The sequence below is a fragment of the Toxotes jaculatrix genome, chromosome 4 (genome assembly GCF_017976425.1).
Source record: "Toxotes jaculatrix isolate fToxJac2 chromosome 4, fToxJac2.pri, whole genome shotgun sequence".
In the NCBI taxonomy this organism is placed as follows: Eukaryota; Metazoa; Chordata; class Actinopteri; family Toxotidae; genus Toxotes; species Toxotes jaculatrix.
In genome coordinates, this window is record NC_054397.1 from 4,978,946 (window position 1) to 4,996,227 (window position 17,282).

Consider the following 17,282-nt stretch of genomic DNA (forward strand, 5'->3'; position numbering starts at 1 on the left):
TCCCACATAGTGTGACAACTTACCCGTTTGTGGGGCAACTTGTCACATGGTGACAATCTCCATTAGATTGCTTATAACTCTGCACTGACACAAGATATGAAAATGACATGAATACAAAATATATACCTGAGACTTTGGTCTTTCATCTGGTACATATTTTTTTTATATATGATGTTTTGATTCCAAGATATCTATATGAATGTAAAAAGTGTGACAACTAGCCCCGGTCTCCCCTACTGTAATTTCTAATCACATCATCACATTTATAAACAGTGTGGTGTGGAAATATAACCGTGTTTGTTTGTTCATTTTCCAAGTTTCTAAGAAAGCCAGGAGTGATTGAAGTTCCATGACTTCACAGGCGCTGTAAAGTGGCCAGTGTGACTCCATCTAATAAAACAGGACTAAATGACTGTTGACATACAGTAAAAATACATTCAATTCATTTCTATTTCGATGCTGCCAAATCCTGATCTTTGACTACAGTGTTCTCACCCTGACTTACTGTACTGCAGATCATGAATCGTGCTTAACCTCATGCCAGAGAGAGGGACAGATAGAGGGATCTTATTGGTGCAGAGCAGCGGAGGCCAGCCTATAAATACCCACATGGTATTGGCTTGGAGAGGAGACCAGACCCTGTGGCATCAGGTGAGCGTACAGGAGTCCGTTCCCCGCCGGTGGCTGCATATTGTCGTCAGAGACAGGTGTTCGCTCCGGGACACACAGATCTGATCAGCATGTCTCTGTCAGGGCGTCCCAACACGGTGCGGCTGGTGTTCCTCGGAGCGGCGGGGGTCGGGAAGAGCGCGCTCATCCGCCGTTTCCTCCACGACCGCTTTGAGCACAAATACACGCGCACAGTGGAGGAGCTTCACGTGCTGGAGTACGACACTGCGGGGTCCGGGAAGATGCGTCTGGAGATCCTGGACACGAGTGGCAGCTACTCCTTCCCGGCCATGCGGGAGCTCTGCATCCGACACAGTGACGCTTTCGCCCTCGTGTACGCGGTGGACGACCCGGGGTCCTTCGAGGAGGTGCGGCGGCTCCGCGACGAGATTCTGGGGCTGAGGGGCGGTAAGAGCGCGCCCATCACCGTGGTTGGCAACAAAGCAGATCTCACCGAGGCCGAAGGTCGCGTGCTGCTGGCGGCTGACGCCATGGCCACGGTGGAGGGTGAGTGGGACGCCAACTTCGTGGAAGCGTCCGCGCGCACAGGTGGAAACACGGTCGGCGTGTTCCGCGCGCTGCTGCAACAGGTGGACCTGCCTCTCCGGCTGAGCCCTGCGATGTGCAGACGCAGAGACACGGCACCCAGCCCCGCAGTCAAGAAGAGGCCGCCGCTGAAGAAGAACCACAGCTGTATCCTGTCATAAGAACATGTTCTCTAATTGATGATGGACTTTGGACTCTGCAGCTGGACTGCTCGTGTTCATAGGACCCCTGATCGGCTTACATGCCATGCACTTTATATGTGTTTGTGTTCATTTCTTTATGTTGTGTCAATAAAATAACTTTTGTCATCTTTTTGTGTTTTCATACATTGTCAGTCAACTACACCTCAGTCTTTACAACAACTACACCTCAGTCTTTACAACTCCACTGTTTTCTTTGCTCAATAAAAGAGCATGAGAAAAAACATCACAATACAAAAGTACTGCGTTATTAGTAAAAGTTCTGTATTCACAATTTTCTTTAAGAAACATTAGAGGCAACAGAGTATTTGCAGCAAAATGACTCCTGTCAGTGTGTGGAGGCATTACTGTATGTGCAGTATTTTTGATGTTGTAGCTGGTTGCTGTTAAGCTAATGTTCACTGCTTATGGTAATCTATAACATTACTTCATATACATGATACAGTATTTTATATACTGATGATATGTAAAACCATCGTCTTCAAAGCAACTATATAAATGTAATGGGAAAATAATAACTGGCTCTGAAATGTAGTGGAGCAGTAGTATGAAAAAATGTAAAATAGAAATACTGAAGTGGGCTACCTCTCTCATGTACTAACACTACTCAAGTTGCCCTCATCCAAGTCAGCAGCCTAATGAGTTTTGTCCCTTTTCAAATAAATAAGCTGTTAGCCCAACCTCAGTCCTGCTTAGAAAAGAATAAATTAACCAAAGAAGGTAATCTGTATGCTTGCAAATCCATATGAACGATAGAAAAAACTGTTTTCTGGATTTCAAAGTTGTGTTTGGTGTGAAAGTTCTTGATATCTGAATAACTCTCATTCTAATTTATTCCTGACTGCTCCATTAGTTGTAGGATTTTGGGGTATCCTACAGCATACAAAAATGTAGACATTAAAATTCACCTTTTAAAATTGTCATGGTGGGTCAGTAAATAAATCTAGACGGCCATGAACTTATTTCGTCATGAATGTCAGCTTCCATTGTTAGCTTCAGGAGATGAATGAAGGGAATATTTAGATCAGTCAGTGCTTCATAAAAATAGCTCATCTTTGCATAAAACCGCATCTTGCCATTTTAGACAGTAAACACACACACACACACTGTCAAGTGGAACAAACATAATAAACAAACCCACGGATCCCATGGTCTTTTCATTCATCTATCCCCTCCTCATCCACTTACTCTCCTCTTATCTTCCTCTTCCCATCCCCATGTCAGTTCTATAATCTGCTACTGAAAACACCCTCGTGGGCACAATCACATCAATAAAGAAGAGGAGTGGTGCTTCCGGGGGCACACAATAGCTACAAGAAATGATGAAACAGGATACAGCTGCAAAATATCATTTAAAATTATAATATTGTTGATGTCTAAGCTCTAGTCTCCAGATCCTAACTGTGCAAAGCGTTTTAGGGTCCCCATATCAGTGCAACAGCTGTTGACACAGAATTGGTTCAGCCTTGGGGCTGTGGTACCAAAGTGTTTTCCACACAAAAGGTACTATATTGTAAGACTTATATTCCTTTTTTATGCCAAAAATAGGAGACCTGGGTTATGACTGTAATCCAAAGGGTTGAATAACAGCAACCTTTACACTTTGTTTACTTTCAGACTCGTGCACACCCTGGGGGTACAGAGTAAATCGACTGATCGGCTAATCATTTCAGCTTAGTTACTGTCCACTACTGATAACCAGTGGGCTATACACTCGTGGATCCCCACCAATCTTTACTTTCATTTTTTACCTTCTGTAGGCTAATTTAAAATTTTACTTGACTGAAGTCTTAAATTCAGATGTTTTGGTTATAATTACACTTATTTATATAGTACTGTTGCGACATTTACTTAAGCCAATAATTCAAAAACATTTGCTTCTCAAACATTAAAAGATCACTAAATCCACAACACCAACTCGTACTTAACGACTGTTTGATTAAATGTCTCTAGGACTACATTTCCCGTCAGTACGGTGCAATAGGAACCCACGGAGGAAACAGCGAAACGCGTTTAGCCAATCAAACTGCAGAATGTGACTTTCTCGCCCTGTGATTGGCTATTTTTGCACCGATCTTCCCACGATGCTTTGCTGCACCGCTTGGAATTCAAATCGAGCGGACCAATCACAGAGCGCCGTAACGACCGAGGCAGCATTTTAAACTTGTACCAGAGACTGTTGTCAAAAGGCAGGACGGGTTAACGCTGCAGCCACCGAGGGACGAGTTCGGCGATTAATTTCACGTCTACCTCAGGTTTTTTTTATATCTTGAAATTTAAACGCTTTATATTTCCTACTGTTGAATCAAATGTTTGAGTAACGTTCGCGTTTATAGGTGGTTACCGTTAGTTTTGATTTGAATTCAGCAGTGTATGGGAACCAGCTAGCTTCCAGGACTAAACCAACTTCGGTTGAGCTATTATCGATACTTCGACTGCTGGAGAGTTTTTAAACGTTTCTTTTAAAGACGCCGAAAAGCCCGTTAGTTCAAAATGAGTACAGGTGTTCCGAAGCCGGCGAATCCGTCGGCACATGTCGACCCGAAATCGGCTCCTCTCAAAGAAATCCCAGATGTACTGGTGGACCCACGCACCATGAGAAGATACACGAGGGGACGATTCCTCGGAAAAGGTGGTTTCGCCAAATGCTATGAAATCACAGATGTGGAGACGAAGCAGGTTTTCGCCGGAAAAATCGTACCGAAGTCCCTCATCCTGAAGCAACATCAGAGGGAAAAGATGACCTCGGAAATCGCCATTCACAAGAGCCTCAACCACGCGAACATCGTGGGATTCCACGGGTTTTTCGAAGACGACGACTTTGTCTTTGTCGTTCTGGAAATCTGCAGGAGAAGGGTGAGTGTTTATAGAAAATGTGTGCTTGCTCTCCACTGAACGCACTTCCTAGGGCCAACGGTTGCGACGGCCGTGTCTTCCGTTGTCCTCCCTGTCCCACTAGAGGCAACTTAAATTATAGGAAAAGCCTAGGAACATTTGAACATGGTGGCATGCTTAAATAACCCCGAAGTATGTGGCTTTAAGTCAATCATTATAGACAAAAAAATATTAATTATTGGCGAGTTTTCCCCCTTTTTGTGCTTATTTTGTCAACTTCATTGTCATCATAGATTCATTGCCCAATTCATCAAGTTTATATCAAACTATTTCACAATACATCCTTCTTTACTATAACCATAGTGGCTTTTTCAAGTATCACAGAACGGAAATGAGAGTTACAGACTTGTTCTTAAGTATTTCACTATAGTTTTCATTGCCTTGATGATAGACCTGCGTATTCAGTCATTTTCTTTTCTGTTTCAGTCTCTGTTGGAGCTGCACAAGCGACGTAAGGCTGTGACTGAGCCAGAGTGTCGCTACTACATGACACAGCTGCTCAAGGGTGTCCAGTACCTGCACAACAACAGAGTCATCCACAGAGACCTGAAACTGGGCAACATCTTCCTTAATGATGACATGGACGTCAAGATAGGTAATTTTCACTGATTGCAAATGATGTAACTTAACTCCAGGCCTCTGATCTTAATTAGCTGGTGTGCTGATGGTAATAAATACCAGTTACATTTATCAACACTCACAAACAAACCTGTCAGTGCAGTTATAAAGGATAGGACACACCCCAGCCCTCACATCAGGCATTTGTCATACTTCCTGGATGAGTGGTTTCCACTGACTGGATATATTTGCCAGGAGAACCAAACACACAAATAAGCTTTCAATGGAGGGGAAAAAAAGCAGACCCTTTAAGATCATTAATCTATCATGACTTCTTCTCTAGGGGACTTTGGCCTGGCTACTAAGATTGAGTTTGATGGCGAGAGGAAGAAGACCTTGTGTGGAACACCTAACTACATTGCACCGGAAGTGCTTTGTAAGAAAGGTCACAGCTATGAAGTGGACGTCTGGTCACTTGGGTGCATATTGTAAGTTTTGGAAACAAACTCACCTGGGAACAGCACTAATTTACATGACTCAGCCCAGTCAGTTCAACCTCCTCCCTGTGTGTATTCTCTCAGGTACACTTTGTTGGTGGGTAAGCCCCCATTTGAGACCTCCTGTCTGAAGGAGACCTATAACCGCATAAAGAAAAACAACTACACCATCCCTTGGGTAAGCTGGACAAATAAAGTACACCACTTCTTTTTACACATTTTATTTGCCCCTCACCCTTCTCATAACCTGAATTCACCACTTTCTCTGCAGCACATCAACCCAGCCGCGTCCTCCCTCATCAAGCGGATGCTCCATGCTGATCCTGCCCAGAGGCCTACCATCGCTGAGCTGCAGGCGGACGAGTTCTTCACCTCTGGTTACATCCCCTTACGTCTGCCCACCACTTGCCTCACTGTGCCCCCGCGGTTCTCCATTGCCCCCTCCACAGCTACGGAGCTCAGCCAGAGACGCCCCCTGACTGCTATTAACAACAAAGGTAATGGGCCCGGCAGCACATAACCGACTATAAATGACCAAAGTAGCCTTCATTCCACAGATTTAAAATATGCTGAAATGTTTGTTGTTAGGGTAGAGGCTGTTAGATCTCCTGACCACTGGTTTAATATATCAGTATCCCAATTTAGGAGTCTGGGTGTTAATGACTTTTTTTTTTTCCTCTCTTTCCAGCAGGGACAGAGAAGGTGGACGTAAAGGACGAGCCTGTGCAAAGGTGAGAGATGTTCGTATAGTGAAAGTTTTAGATGGATTTGTTCACTCTGATTCTGTCGAGCTCTAGTAAAACTTTTTCACAACACAACCATCAGAATTTGGTTTTGTGTTTGTTATATTTCAATGACCACTTATTCTGGATTAAATTGGTGTTTTTTTTTTTTTTAAACAATAATTACCGATGGAGATATTTTCTTATGTAGAAAATGAATGTTTTCATTTGTTTGTAGGGAGGCTGAGCCATCAGAAAACCACCTGAAAGACATGCTGCAGCAGCTCAACAGCATCATCGCTGCTAAGCCCTCTGAAAAGGCAGTCATACGCCAAGGTTAGTGCAGACTGTTTGTAACTGACAGATCCTTTTTGTTTCAGTGTTGCACGTTTTAGTGGTTCATATGATTATTTTTTTGTCAACAAAGCTTTTGTTCTATCTGTGTGTTTACAGAAGAGGCAGAGGATCCTGCATGTATCCCCATATTCTGGATCAGCAAATGGGTGGACTACTCTGACAAATATGGATTAGGTGAGACTTAGATTTGGAAAAGAGAATTTATAATTTTGTCGTACAGTACGGGTGTATGTAGGAATCAGATAAAGGCTGGCTCCAGTGTGGAAGGAAAAAAGGTAAATGGCTGACAAAAACACTTGTGTGTTTCAGGCTACCAGCTCTGTGACAACAGCGTGGGCGTGCTGTTCAACGATTACACGCGTCTGATCATGTACGCTGATGGAGACAGCCTGCAGTACATTGACAAGGCGGCAGCTGAATCCTACCTCAGCGTGCGCTCTTTCCCTCCTGCTCTCAACAAGAAGGTCAGGAGTTTGCACTCATGTCGGCAAAGTGTCTCTTTACCCTTTTATTTTAATTTCTCAGTTTCATTTAGTGTGTGTATGTGTGTAATCACACTTTTTGCACAGTCCTTATTGTGGCCCTGATTCTCATGTACGTATTATTTCTTTCCTTGTAGATAACACTGCTGAAATACTTCCGCAACTACATGAGCGAGCACCTGTTGAAGGCCGGTGCAAACATGGCACGGCGGGAAGGAGATGAGCTGGCGAGGCTGCCCTATCTCTCCCTCTGGTTCAGAACAAAGAGCGCCATCGTCCTGCACCTCACCAACGGCACTGTTCAGATCAACTTCTTCCAGGTGAGACACCCACTATGTCTATGTCTTCTCCCATCCAAATTTTTATTTTTCCTCATCTCATGACACCTTATACACAAATCCTGAACCTATGTTTTCATTAACCCTCCTCTGCCAGGACCACACCAAGCTGATCCTGTGTCCACTGATGGCCGCAGTGACCTACATCGACGAGAAGCGAGACTTCCGCACCTACAAGCTGTCTCTGCTGGAGGAGTTCGGCTGCAGTAAGGAACTGGCCAGCCGCATTCGCTATGCCAAGCTCATGGTGGAGAAACTGCTGGACAGCAAACCCTCCACTGCTGCACATTAGACCACCTTTCCCCCCCCAAAGTCTTTAATCACCATCCCTGTCTTTAACCACCGGCCACTTCTCCCTGTCTGTCCAGCCTCTCAGAGGACGGGACAGACCGTTAAATTTTCCCATATTTTATTGAAGGGTCGCAGTGTAATGATTTTTATGTCACCTTCTGAGGCTTTGACATGTACCATAAAAACTAATATTCTGTGTTGTACATGAAAGTTGAATTTCAGTCTCAGATTTTTTTTTAATCCTTTCCCCTATTGTCAATAGAAACTCTCACTCCAGCTCTTATCTTAACTTTCTTGATGAAGCTTACTCTTGACAAACACGTTCCTGCTGATATAATCTAAGGTGGTGGGATCGCTGACGGCACAGCACAGATTTTGACGCTGTTCAAATGAATCTGTGAGGAAAAGATGAATGTTCAGTGTTCCCTGTGTTTGAATCATCACCTTGAAGTTGAAACGTTTCTCCGTGATTCACTCTTCTTATGGTTTGTTTGCATTTGTTCACGTCTCTTGTCTTTGAACACCTAAAGCCGAGTGGACAAATGTGTGGTGTGGATGGAAAAAGCTTCTCTGCTCTGCTTTTGTCTGTTTTATCTGTGTTGTATGTAGAGAAATGGACCATGTCAATAAGTCTTCATCATGTACATTCTTCCTGTAGTTTTACTGTTTTTGTTTTTTTTTTTTAATATCTATTTTAGATGTCTCTTTCAACAAGATGTACAAACTTGTACATACTGCTGAATATGCATACATGTTGTAAAGATGGGTTCATTTTACCCAAGTTTAAATAAAGATTCTTTTGAACAATACAAATTACTATGTTTTAATGATTCAGTCACATTTACTGCTCTTATTTCTGTTGACTTTTGTCTGCACAAAAAAAAAGGACCCATGTTTGATACAGAGTTCTCTGAACTGGGAAACACTGCTTGACAAAAGTCAACATTGTTTAGTCAAGATCCACATTTATTCTTGAGCTTCAGATTGAACTGTTTAAATTCTTCAGTGCACAACAGAATTATATGAAGTGAACTGCTGTTGGTGTCACAAGTTGTTTAAAGGGTTGGTTATGATCATCCAGGCAGTGTTGAAATCTAATTTTAGGTAAAAAAAAGCTTCAGGCTGTATTTTCCTTCAGAAAATAGAAAAATAATGTTGGTTAGTCTTTAGCAAACTACTAATTCATTTTGTTCTTTCACTATTGAGCCACTGAGAAGAGTTTCAGTGGAAATTGCTTATTGTAAAGTAACTATTCTACAAGTGCCAGGATGAAAAATGTCTTCAGTGTGCCAAAGCTTTGAATCCTGTGGAGTGAGTCAGAATATTTTAGCACCTCCTGGCTGACACACAGAGCCACTGCAGGGTAATTTATAGTGTTTTAGTGGCTACAGCTACAGTTTTTCTCAATTCAAAGAGTTTTCTTTACCAACATGTAGCTCAGCACAACAGTTGGAGAACTGGTGTGACCAACGGTAAAAGTACCGCAGCATTAATGTTGTATCTCTGGATTTAGCTGATGCTGTTATGTGTTTGTTTTTGGCTTAAAATAAGTGGGAGACAAGTCTGCTTCCTTCCTTACTTTGAGAAAAATACAGTCAGGTCTGTAAGTATCTGGACAGTGAGGTCAATATTTGTAATTTTGCCTCTATACACCCCCACAATGGATTTAAATAAAAGTTTCCTTCAGTGAAATTTGTAAACTTTGCCATGAAGTGATTACACTCACTCTGGCAGTTTACAGAGGATTGTTTATGCTTAAATTGACAATTAAGAAAAAGCACTTCCAATGTGTAAACCCTGTTAAATGTAACGGTTATGGGCAACCACAAAAAAAAAAAAAAAAAAAATCAATGAACATACACATCATTGAATTCACAGAAGTTTAATGTAACTCATTAAAAAAAACTCTGGCAACACTTTTTTTCTTTAAACATAACAACATGTAGTCAAGTAAGCAAAGAACAGTCAAACAGCCACAGACATAAAACACCAAAGCTGGCTTTCAGGGGGGTTTACAGTGATCTAAAAAGTGAAAATTCACTCCGTCACACAGAGAGGTTCAGTTAACCGATGTCCAGTGTGTGATGCTGGTGTTTAAAAAACACTATATCCAAAAGCTGGAGGAAAACAAACATTTTAGCAGCACTCCACCTTTAACTGTTCAGTCTTGCTAAGTTTTCTAAATAAAGCTTTACCAGCAGGCCACTGACTTAAGGGATTTATTTAGTTTACAGTACATTGATCCACATATTTTAGCAGTACTGTGGCCTAAAGACAATCCTGCAACTGAAAGCTGAATTTCGTCAAACTGAAATGTTCACAGGGGAAGCCACAGAACCTCTCTGCATTAAGGATCAGGTAGAATGAGCAAATGTTAAAATTCTGAATGTGTCTCTAAACTGAAGCCATCTTAAAATCTTTATTTAAACATTCGCACAGCGACAGAAAGACCCTTATGTTTGATAAAAGAATTGTGAGCGTCTATACTTTAGTGGCAGAGCGAAGTCAGACTCGTACTGTAGCAGTGTAAAGTAACGTCTCCGTTGTGATGGCCAGTCACCAGCATGTCTCGCCCTCCCCAGCGAGCCAGCTGCCAGCCTTCGCTCTCAGGGGCCCACACCATCCTTGAGGCCCCCGGACACCCGAGCTCCCACACACACACACAGCCACTCTGACTCAGACCGACCACGCTGGAGCTGTTGACATCGGCTTCACACAGTCTGCAGAACACACAGAGGCAGAGGGGAGAGTTAGGTACATGCATGTATGTATAAAGAAACCCACACCTTGTCCTTCATCAGTCCTCATCTCACCTGCCAGACCAGGCTTTGGGCGGATACAGCTGAGTAGCCAGGATGGATTTGCAAGTCAGAGGGTTAACAGCGACCAAAGAGAACAATGCGGTCTTCTTCCTTTCCTCTTTCTTCTCCTCCTCCGAAAAGACTTCATCTTTTGCTTTGGCCTCTTCTTCCTCCAGGGAGCTGAGCAACTGATGCTGCAGCAGGACAAACAAGACACCCTGTGCACAAACATAAACATTCACAAGAACACCCACCAAGTCAGACAGTCTGAGGAGTGAGACAGTTTCAGTGGCACAGGCAATAATCGTACATGCAGAAGTGCGAAGAGAACAGACTTACACTGTAGGAGTATCCTCTGAGGCAGGCCGTGTGTGATAAACCATCTCCGAGGATGATTCTACGCAGCAGCTGTCCAGTCTTCAAATTCCTGTAACAAAAAAAAACACTTGGATACCTCAGACGGTTTTCACAGCAGAACTTGTGGTATATCATAGCAGGAAAATTATGTGTAATTAATAATATTAAAAATTTCATTTAGTTTTGCCGGTTGTAGTTCCTATGAAAGTGACCAATACAGGGTCAGAGAGCTCTGGACCCTGTCCCAGCATGAATGAACAAAAGACAAAGAGACATGTTGGACAGGTAAACACATTCATGCTTCTCGGCTACATTAGACCCTAAATATGTGCCCAAAAAAAGTCCCCCAGCACTGTGTGAAGCTATATTGATACTTATATGATCACAGATTGAATTTATGGGACTAACATCACACATCGTCAGTGTGAACCAATATTAAATCTTTCCCTGTGATTTTTGTTTTCTTCTTTCTCCCTCAACTTTTCCAGCGTCTTCACTTTCCAAGTTTCCAGTAAAAGCAAAAATGCTAAGACGCCATCTGTCATCTGTTGTTATGCTCTTCCAATGGCCACAAGGAAAAACAAGTCAGTTACTGACATTAACTTTCCACTGGAATAAATGACTCCAGTTCAACAGTGTGTGAACATGTCGACGCTGTATATGTAGAAGAACAAGAGAAAAAGAGCTGACTGAGGTCTTGCTTACCAGACAAAGACACATCCACCCTCATCTGTGCCAATCAGAGCATCAGAAAGTCCCTCTACTGGAGCCAGGGACCCGATACAAACACCAGGAGACACAAGAGGCCGAGAGCTTGGCGGTCTGAGACAGAGAAATTAGACACTGAGATAACTCTGCAATGGGAAAGTAACTGGGAGAGAATGAAAATGCCACAACTCCGGGTTACCTGTTGTTGTCTGACACGTCAAACACCTGCAGGGTGGAACCTGTTGCTGTGTGGGAGGAGATAACCACTCTGGACTTGGACACACCTACGACAGCCTGGACAATTCCCTCACATAGCAACACCTGCATGAGGCTGGAGCACGACAGCATCCTGTGCACAGGGACAACACACAACTAAGTTCAATTCCTGAAACACTGAAGCTCTGCAAACTAAAATAGCTGGTTTCCCCGGACACAATTAATCTCATGTCCACTGAAAAATGTCCCTAGTCTAGCACCATGTGCAGACAATTAACCCGGATAATTAAAACACGTGTCGGAGAGTCCAGCTGGCTTTGATGTATTCACCTCACTTCTTTGATTTCCAGCTGACCCAGAGTCACAAACATTATCCCAGCAGCATCCGGGACAGGAAACACATTGATCACTGGCTGTAAACAAACAAAAAAATAAATAACATCAATGAAACATGCATTATAGCTCCTTTAAAGCTGCCTGGTGTCAAGTAATGTTTCACTGTTTCTCACCAAAAACACACTGTGTGTCCCTGAGGCCTGAACATAAAACATAAAAAATATGCTCCTCACAGAAACTTTTCAGAGCCATATTTGAAACCAACATTGTTTACATCCATGTTTATTTGCCAGCTGATTTCACTGCTGCATTGCTACATTTCCTGGCACGTTACCGCCACCAACTGTCACACAGTGGAATAGCACGAAACCATCAGCAGGACTCTGTACATCTACCATGTGCCTGATTACAAGTATGGGAGTCCTTGTGATTGAAGGCATTGCTCCACAGCAATGTTAAACACTCTGCAGGATACTCACGTCATTGAAGGTCCAGGTGTGTGTCAAGCTCCAATCAGATGCAGGAGTCTGAATCCACAGACACACCGCCCATTTTCCTGCTGCTGCTACACACAAAGAACCCGAGGGTCCCAGCAGACAGCAGGTGTCCACCAGACAGCCTCCTGCCGGGGCCTGAACACACACACACAATAATTCAGACAATATAGACACACACACACATTTCCTATTTGAAAATAACTGTTAACTTAAACTCAAAACTGTACAACGAAGCCCAGGGTTTCTACCTCCAACGTGTGTGTGGATTTCATCATATGTTGCTCTGCAGTCTCCTCTGTTCCTGGGCCCACTTGCCTACCGGTGCCCTGCGACTGGACGCTGGATGCAGCTGGACAAGCATCTTGACACTGATCAGTTGTATGTGACAGTTCTGATGAAGCCTGGTTGTGACTGGAGGGGGAGACTAGAGGCTGGCTCAGAGGGAGGGAAGTGACGGATGGGCAAGGAGAGAGAGCCGGAGGAGAGAGGGCCTGTGTTGATGGTTTGTGAGGAGAAGGCAGGGTGAGAGCTGGGGCAGAGGGAGACAAGGTCAGGGGGAGGTCAACGGCAACAGGGCCTGGGGTGAGTCCTAGGGAGGGTAGCGTGTGGCTGGACGAGAGAGCTGAGGAGGACAGGTGTGGCGTTATGAAAGGGGCGGGTGATGAGGCCAGAGGAGGGCTCAACAGGAGCTGAGAGTGGACGCTATGGTGCGGTGAACACTTGCTCTTTTTTTTATTTTCCATTAACGTGTCTCTGGGGGGACGTGTGGCGGGTTCAGAGGACTCCTTTAAATCTTTGGCAGGGTATTTAGCACTCAGATGCTTCACAGGAGACTCACTGTCATTACATGTCTGTACAGTGGTGCAGCTGTTGGAAGGCTCCTCAGGTGTTTCCTGTTGAGGGCAATCAAAGGAAAGAGTTTTGATGACAGCTTTATCTTCTCTTCGGTGGTCTGTAGACCTCTGATGCTCCAAAGTATAGACTTCACTGGCACAATCAGTGTGTTTTCCTGATGCAGGCTGTTTTATGTTAAGCTCATCTGTCAAACTGCCTGCAGGTGTGTCTGCAAAGTTCACATGAGGCTGAGGTTTGACAGGGTCGCCTACAGAACTGCGTGTGTTGCTATCTGAGACACTACTCTGGCTGTGAGTATTCACAGTCACAGTATTTTGCTCTTTGGTTTGATCTACACAGTCAGCAGCAGGCTCTTGAGCCACTGATACAGATTCTGTTGAGCTGGTGTGAGTCTCTGCATGGAGGTTTTCAGTCTGCTGCTCTCCAGCCGGTTCTGTAATATCTCGGATGGATGGCTGTTCAGATGAGGACTGGCTTACAAGCTTGTGGTCTATCAACAAGTTTTGGACGTCTACAGAGTGTGTAGCAGCCTGTGTTTCTGTGGTTAGCTGCTGTGAATTTGCAATCGTGGGCGTGAGGCTGAGTGGGAGAGGAAGTGGCATCACTGGGTCACTGGAGCTGCCGCGAGGGTGCAAGTAGCGGTTGCTGCTACGAGTATTATGAGAGGGGGACGTGAAATGTTCAACTCCTGATTCCAGAGCAACCTGTCGAAGTTTGTGTAGCTTCAGGGAGGCAAACTGGTCATCGGGGAGATGGAAATCTTGGTAGATTTCAAAATTCATCAGGTTGTTGACCAGCGAGCCAGGGGACGGAGACGGGAGAGGAAGAAGAGCGGTATGAGCAGGTGGAGAGGAAGGTAAGAGGAGGGATCGCCAGCTCGGTGTACCTGTAGGACACATGAGATGAAAAAAATATAATGTGAGATGATGCAGATGTCTCTAACATTAAAACACACATATACAAAGTCGTTAAACAAGACTCACTTCTGCTCTTCAGAAAGATGGGATAGACCTTCCCCACATGTCCAGAGGCAGGGCTGTCCTGAGCTCCATTAACCCCAGAGGAAGGCTGGGTAGCTGGGCTGTGGGTGGACACGGGCTGGGGGTCATCTGGCAGAGGAACAGGTTCCCCAGCAGTGAGACAAGGCTTTGATGCATCAGCTCCATGGGGAGATGGGGAAGAAGAAACCACGCTGTTGGTGGGCTGGGGATGCTCTGAGGTTTGTTCATAGACTGTTTGGTGGGTGTCTAAATTAAGAGTGGATCGTGGGCTCTCAGTTCTTCCTCTGCCCCTGCCCCTTTTTCTCCTCCTGCCTCTTCCTGGACGAGTAGTGCTGACTGCAGGGGAAGAAAAAGCGTCCACATTGGTCTCACTCACAGAGATTTGATCTGAAATCTCGCTGAAGCTCTGACTGTTGCCCATAGGCTCAGCAGGTGAATCGACAGTGTGCACCTGAGGTGATTTATGAGGATCTACAGATGCAGCTGTCAGAGAGGAGAAGTCTGTCTGACTGTGTTGATCCGAACTTTCATCGGTGTGTGTGTGTCTGTTCAATCCTCTGCCACGGCCCCGGCTCCTGCGATGTCGTCCCACACTCAGCTGGGAGAGTATGACGGCCTGCACGTCAGGTTGACTCTGTGAAAATGTCATACGCCTAGTGGTTCGGACGTAGTACTCCGCTGGGAAAAGTAGTCCGTCCACTAGGGTACAGGAATCCAGGAGTCCAACACTCTTTCCATCTCCTTCAATCCCACCCTTTTCTTCTTTTGTTTCCGAGGTGACATTGTGCCTTTTTTCATTTTCTTTTGTCTCTGCTGCATTTTGTTCCATGTCTTTATTTCTGTTCTCTTCACAAAATGTTATTTCTTTCTGTTCTTTACTATTCTCACCATTGTCTCCTCCCTCGGTCTCTTGTCTTCTTCCATTCAATGTGCAATCTTGTCCCTTTTCTTCAGGGTGTGTAGCAGAGTTCTGAAATCTGAGCAGCGAGGAGGTTGACGATTCTTTTTTCCCTTCAGTCCTCAACTTGCTCTCTTTTTCCCTTTGTTCTTGATACCCTTGCATCTCCTTTCCCTCTGTATCTCCAGTTTCAGTGCGCGCATATGTGTTCCAGTGTTCCAGCAGCAGAGACGGAGACTCAGAATCTGAAGCAGAAAATAACTCTTCACTTTCATTCACAACTTCTGTTCCTGCAGACTTGAATTTCTCCTCCTCTTCCTCTTTTCTAGCACCCTCCATCCGTTCACTCCGCTCCTGTCCTTCTTCACTGTTGTCCGTGATCCTGACAGCCTCAGCACTCCTCCTTTCCCACCGTAAGCGACTGTGCCGAGACCTGAGGCGCAGAGCGGGACTGGGTCTGTGTTCTCTTGCTGAGTCATTGCTGGGATCTGGGGTTTGCGGGCAAGCAGCATCAGACGGGAGCTGGAACCTGATCACCTGGCTCCTCCTGAAGTTATCAGAATCTGCTGGACCTGGTAAAATATTCAGAAATCTGTGAATCTCTGACATGCAGTCAGTGACCAGAGCCTTTGTATCAGAAATTATTTTATAGTAGAGCCAAAATAGTCCTATCCATTTTGCACACAGCATACGTATTTTACAGCATACGTTCCTATCTAACAGTCACTGCAATTATAGACTGTGGAAGAGATCAACTACCTATATTTTGCAGCTGATTAGGAAAGACTCACCTTCAGTGTGTCCCTGGAACTGAAGAACACCTTGTGTCGTGGCATCGGCAGTGGTTGGGTTAGATGTCACTTCTGGGTCTCTCTCTCTGTGGTCCTGATGGTTCTGCTGTGTGATCCTGCTCCTCACATGTGTACGCACTGCTTCCAAACGCTCTGCGCGCTGTGAACAGATCAATATGTGAACGAGACAAAGACTTTCTACATTTGACTTTTAAAAAGTCAAAGTGAAAGAGCGTATGTCTTACCTGTAGTCTCTGGGCTGTTCTGAGATACTCCCTTTGTAACAGCACCAACTTTTTACGAAGCTGAGAAGGGAAAATGATAATATGCCAGAAGAGATAAAGGCAGACTCATGGTAGAACTTCATGTGGTTAAAGTTATTAAAGTACATTTGACTATCTACAATTATATCCATTTCCTGCCACTTTATACTTTTCCTACAGTACATTTGTTTGATAACTTTAGTTACTTTGGTTATTATTAATAAAAACTATAACCCACAGATGAATAATAATGTATTATTATAAATTAAGATAAAACTTTATTGATGCCCAGAGAGAAGTTTACAAACTACTCACAAAATACTAACAGTATATAAAGTAAAATCCAATAACACAGTATATTTTTCTGCAATGAGCCATTCTGTATAGTGAGTGCTTTCACTTTAGCTACTTCAAGTATTTTTGATACTAATACTTTTGTACTTCTAAGTGAACATTTTTAATGCAGTGCATTTAATTGTAAGATAGTGTTTCTACACTGTGCTGTAGTTTTACTTGAGTAAAAGACATGAACACTTTTTCCACCACTGAATGTAAATTACCTTCTCCTTGTCATCGTAGTGCAGTGTAGTCTTCAGGTGCTCCTCCACATTGCTCTCCATCCTGCTCACTCGGCCCTAACACGCGAATTAAAGTTATATGTAGATTTAGCACAGCTAATTCAGCATTAGTTTCGATATATTTAATCTTGTTTATTAGTCTCATATTTAATCTATGGCGTATTTCTTTAAAACGGGCTAGTTTACCTAAAGTAGAGGGATGATACGCTACAGTAAGAAATTTTACATTAGCTAAAATTAGTAACCGAATAATATGTTAACGTCAGGCATCAACAACAAAAGTTACGGTTGGCTGTACAAATTCTGCTACTCTGTTGAAATGAAAACAATGATAATAATGTAGTTAATGTTAATTAAGTTAGTTAATGTTCATTTTAATGTTTAAGGCAGACTTACACCAACCCCGCTGGTTCGTCCATGAAGAGG

The 17,282-nt window shown here is 43.9% G+C and overlaps 3 protein-coding genes across 4 annotated transcripts; 2 read left to right on the forward strand and 1 right to left on the reverse strand.

Moving 5' to 3' along the window:
* Nucleotides 1-657: 657 nt before the first annotated feature.
* Nucleotides 658-1,427, forward strand: rasd3 (RASD family member 3). Its single transcript, XM_041036604.1, has one exon. It carries the CDS (start codon nucleotides 741-743, stop codon nucleotides 1,374-1,376), a length of 636 nt encoding a protein of 211 aa, XP_040892538.1. The 5' UTR covers nucleotides 658-740; the 3' UTR covers nucleotides 1,377-1,427.
* Nucleotides 1,428-3,595: 2,168 nt separating this feature from the next.
* Nucleotides 3,596-8,348, forward strand: plk1 (polo-like kinase 1 (Drosophila)). 2 transcript variants are annotated; one of them, XM_041035135.1, is made up of 11 exons: nucleotides 3,596-4,271; nucleotides 4,737-4,905; nucleotides 5,212-5,356; nucleotides 5,450-5,543; nucleotides 5,637-5,862; nucleotides 6,057-6,096; nucleotides 6,326-6,423; nucleotides 6,541-6,618; nucleotides 6,754-6,908; nucleotides 7,064-7,246; nucleotides 7,362-8,348. In XM_041035135.1, exons 1-11 carry the CDS (start codon nucleotides 3,909-3,911, stop codon nucleotides 7,554-7,556), a joined length of 1,746 nt encoding a protein of 581 aa, XP_040891069.1. In that variant the 5' UTR covers nucleotides 3,596-3,908; the 3' UTR covers nucleotides 7,557-8,348. The 2 variants fall into 2 exon arrangements, with proteins under 2 accessions (XP_040891069.1, XP_040891068.1); XM_041035134.1 differs by having other exon boundaries at nucleotides 6,054-6,096; nucleotides 7,362-8,347.
* Nucleotides 8,349-9,428: 1,080 nt separating this feature from the next.
* palb2 (partner and localizer of BRCA2) lies at nucleotides 9,429-17,282 on the reverse strand. The gene is made up of 13 exons (XM_041036347.1): nucleotides 17,253-17,282; nucleotides 16,839-16,913; nucleotides 16,261-16,320; nucleotides 16,016-16,175; nucleotides 14,309-15,796; nucleotides 12,719-14,211; nucleotides 12,453-12,605; nucleotides 11,968-12,050; nucleotides 11,621-11,770; nucleotides 11,419-11,535; nucleotides 10,696-10,783; nucleotides 10,369-10,574; nucleotides 9,429-10,275 (listed from the first exon to the last, which is right to left on the reverse strand). Exons 2-13 carry the CDS (start codon nucleotides 16,896-16,898, stop codon nucleotides 10,044-10,046), a joined length of 4,290 nt encoding a protein of 1,429 aa, XP_040892281.1. The 5' UTR covers nucleotides 16,899-16,913; nucleotides 17,253-17,282; the 3' UTR covers nucleotides 9,429-10,043.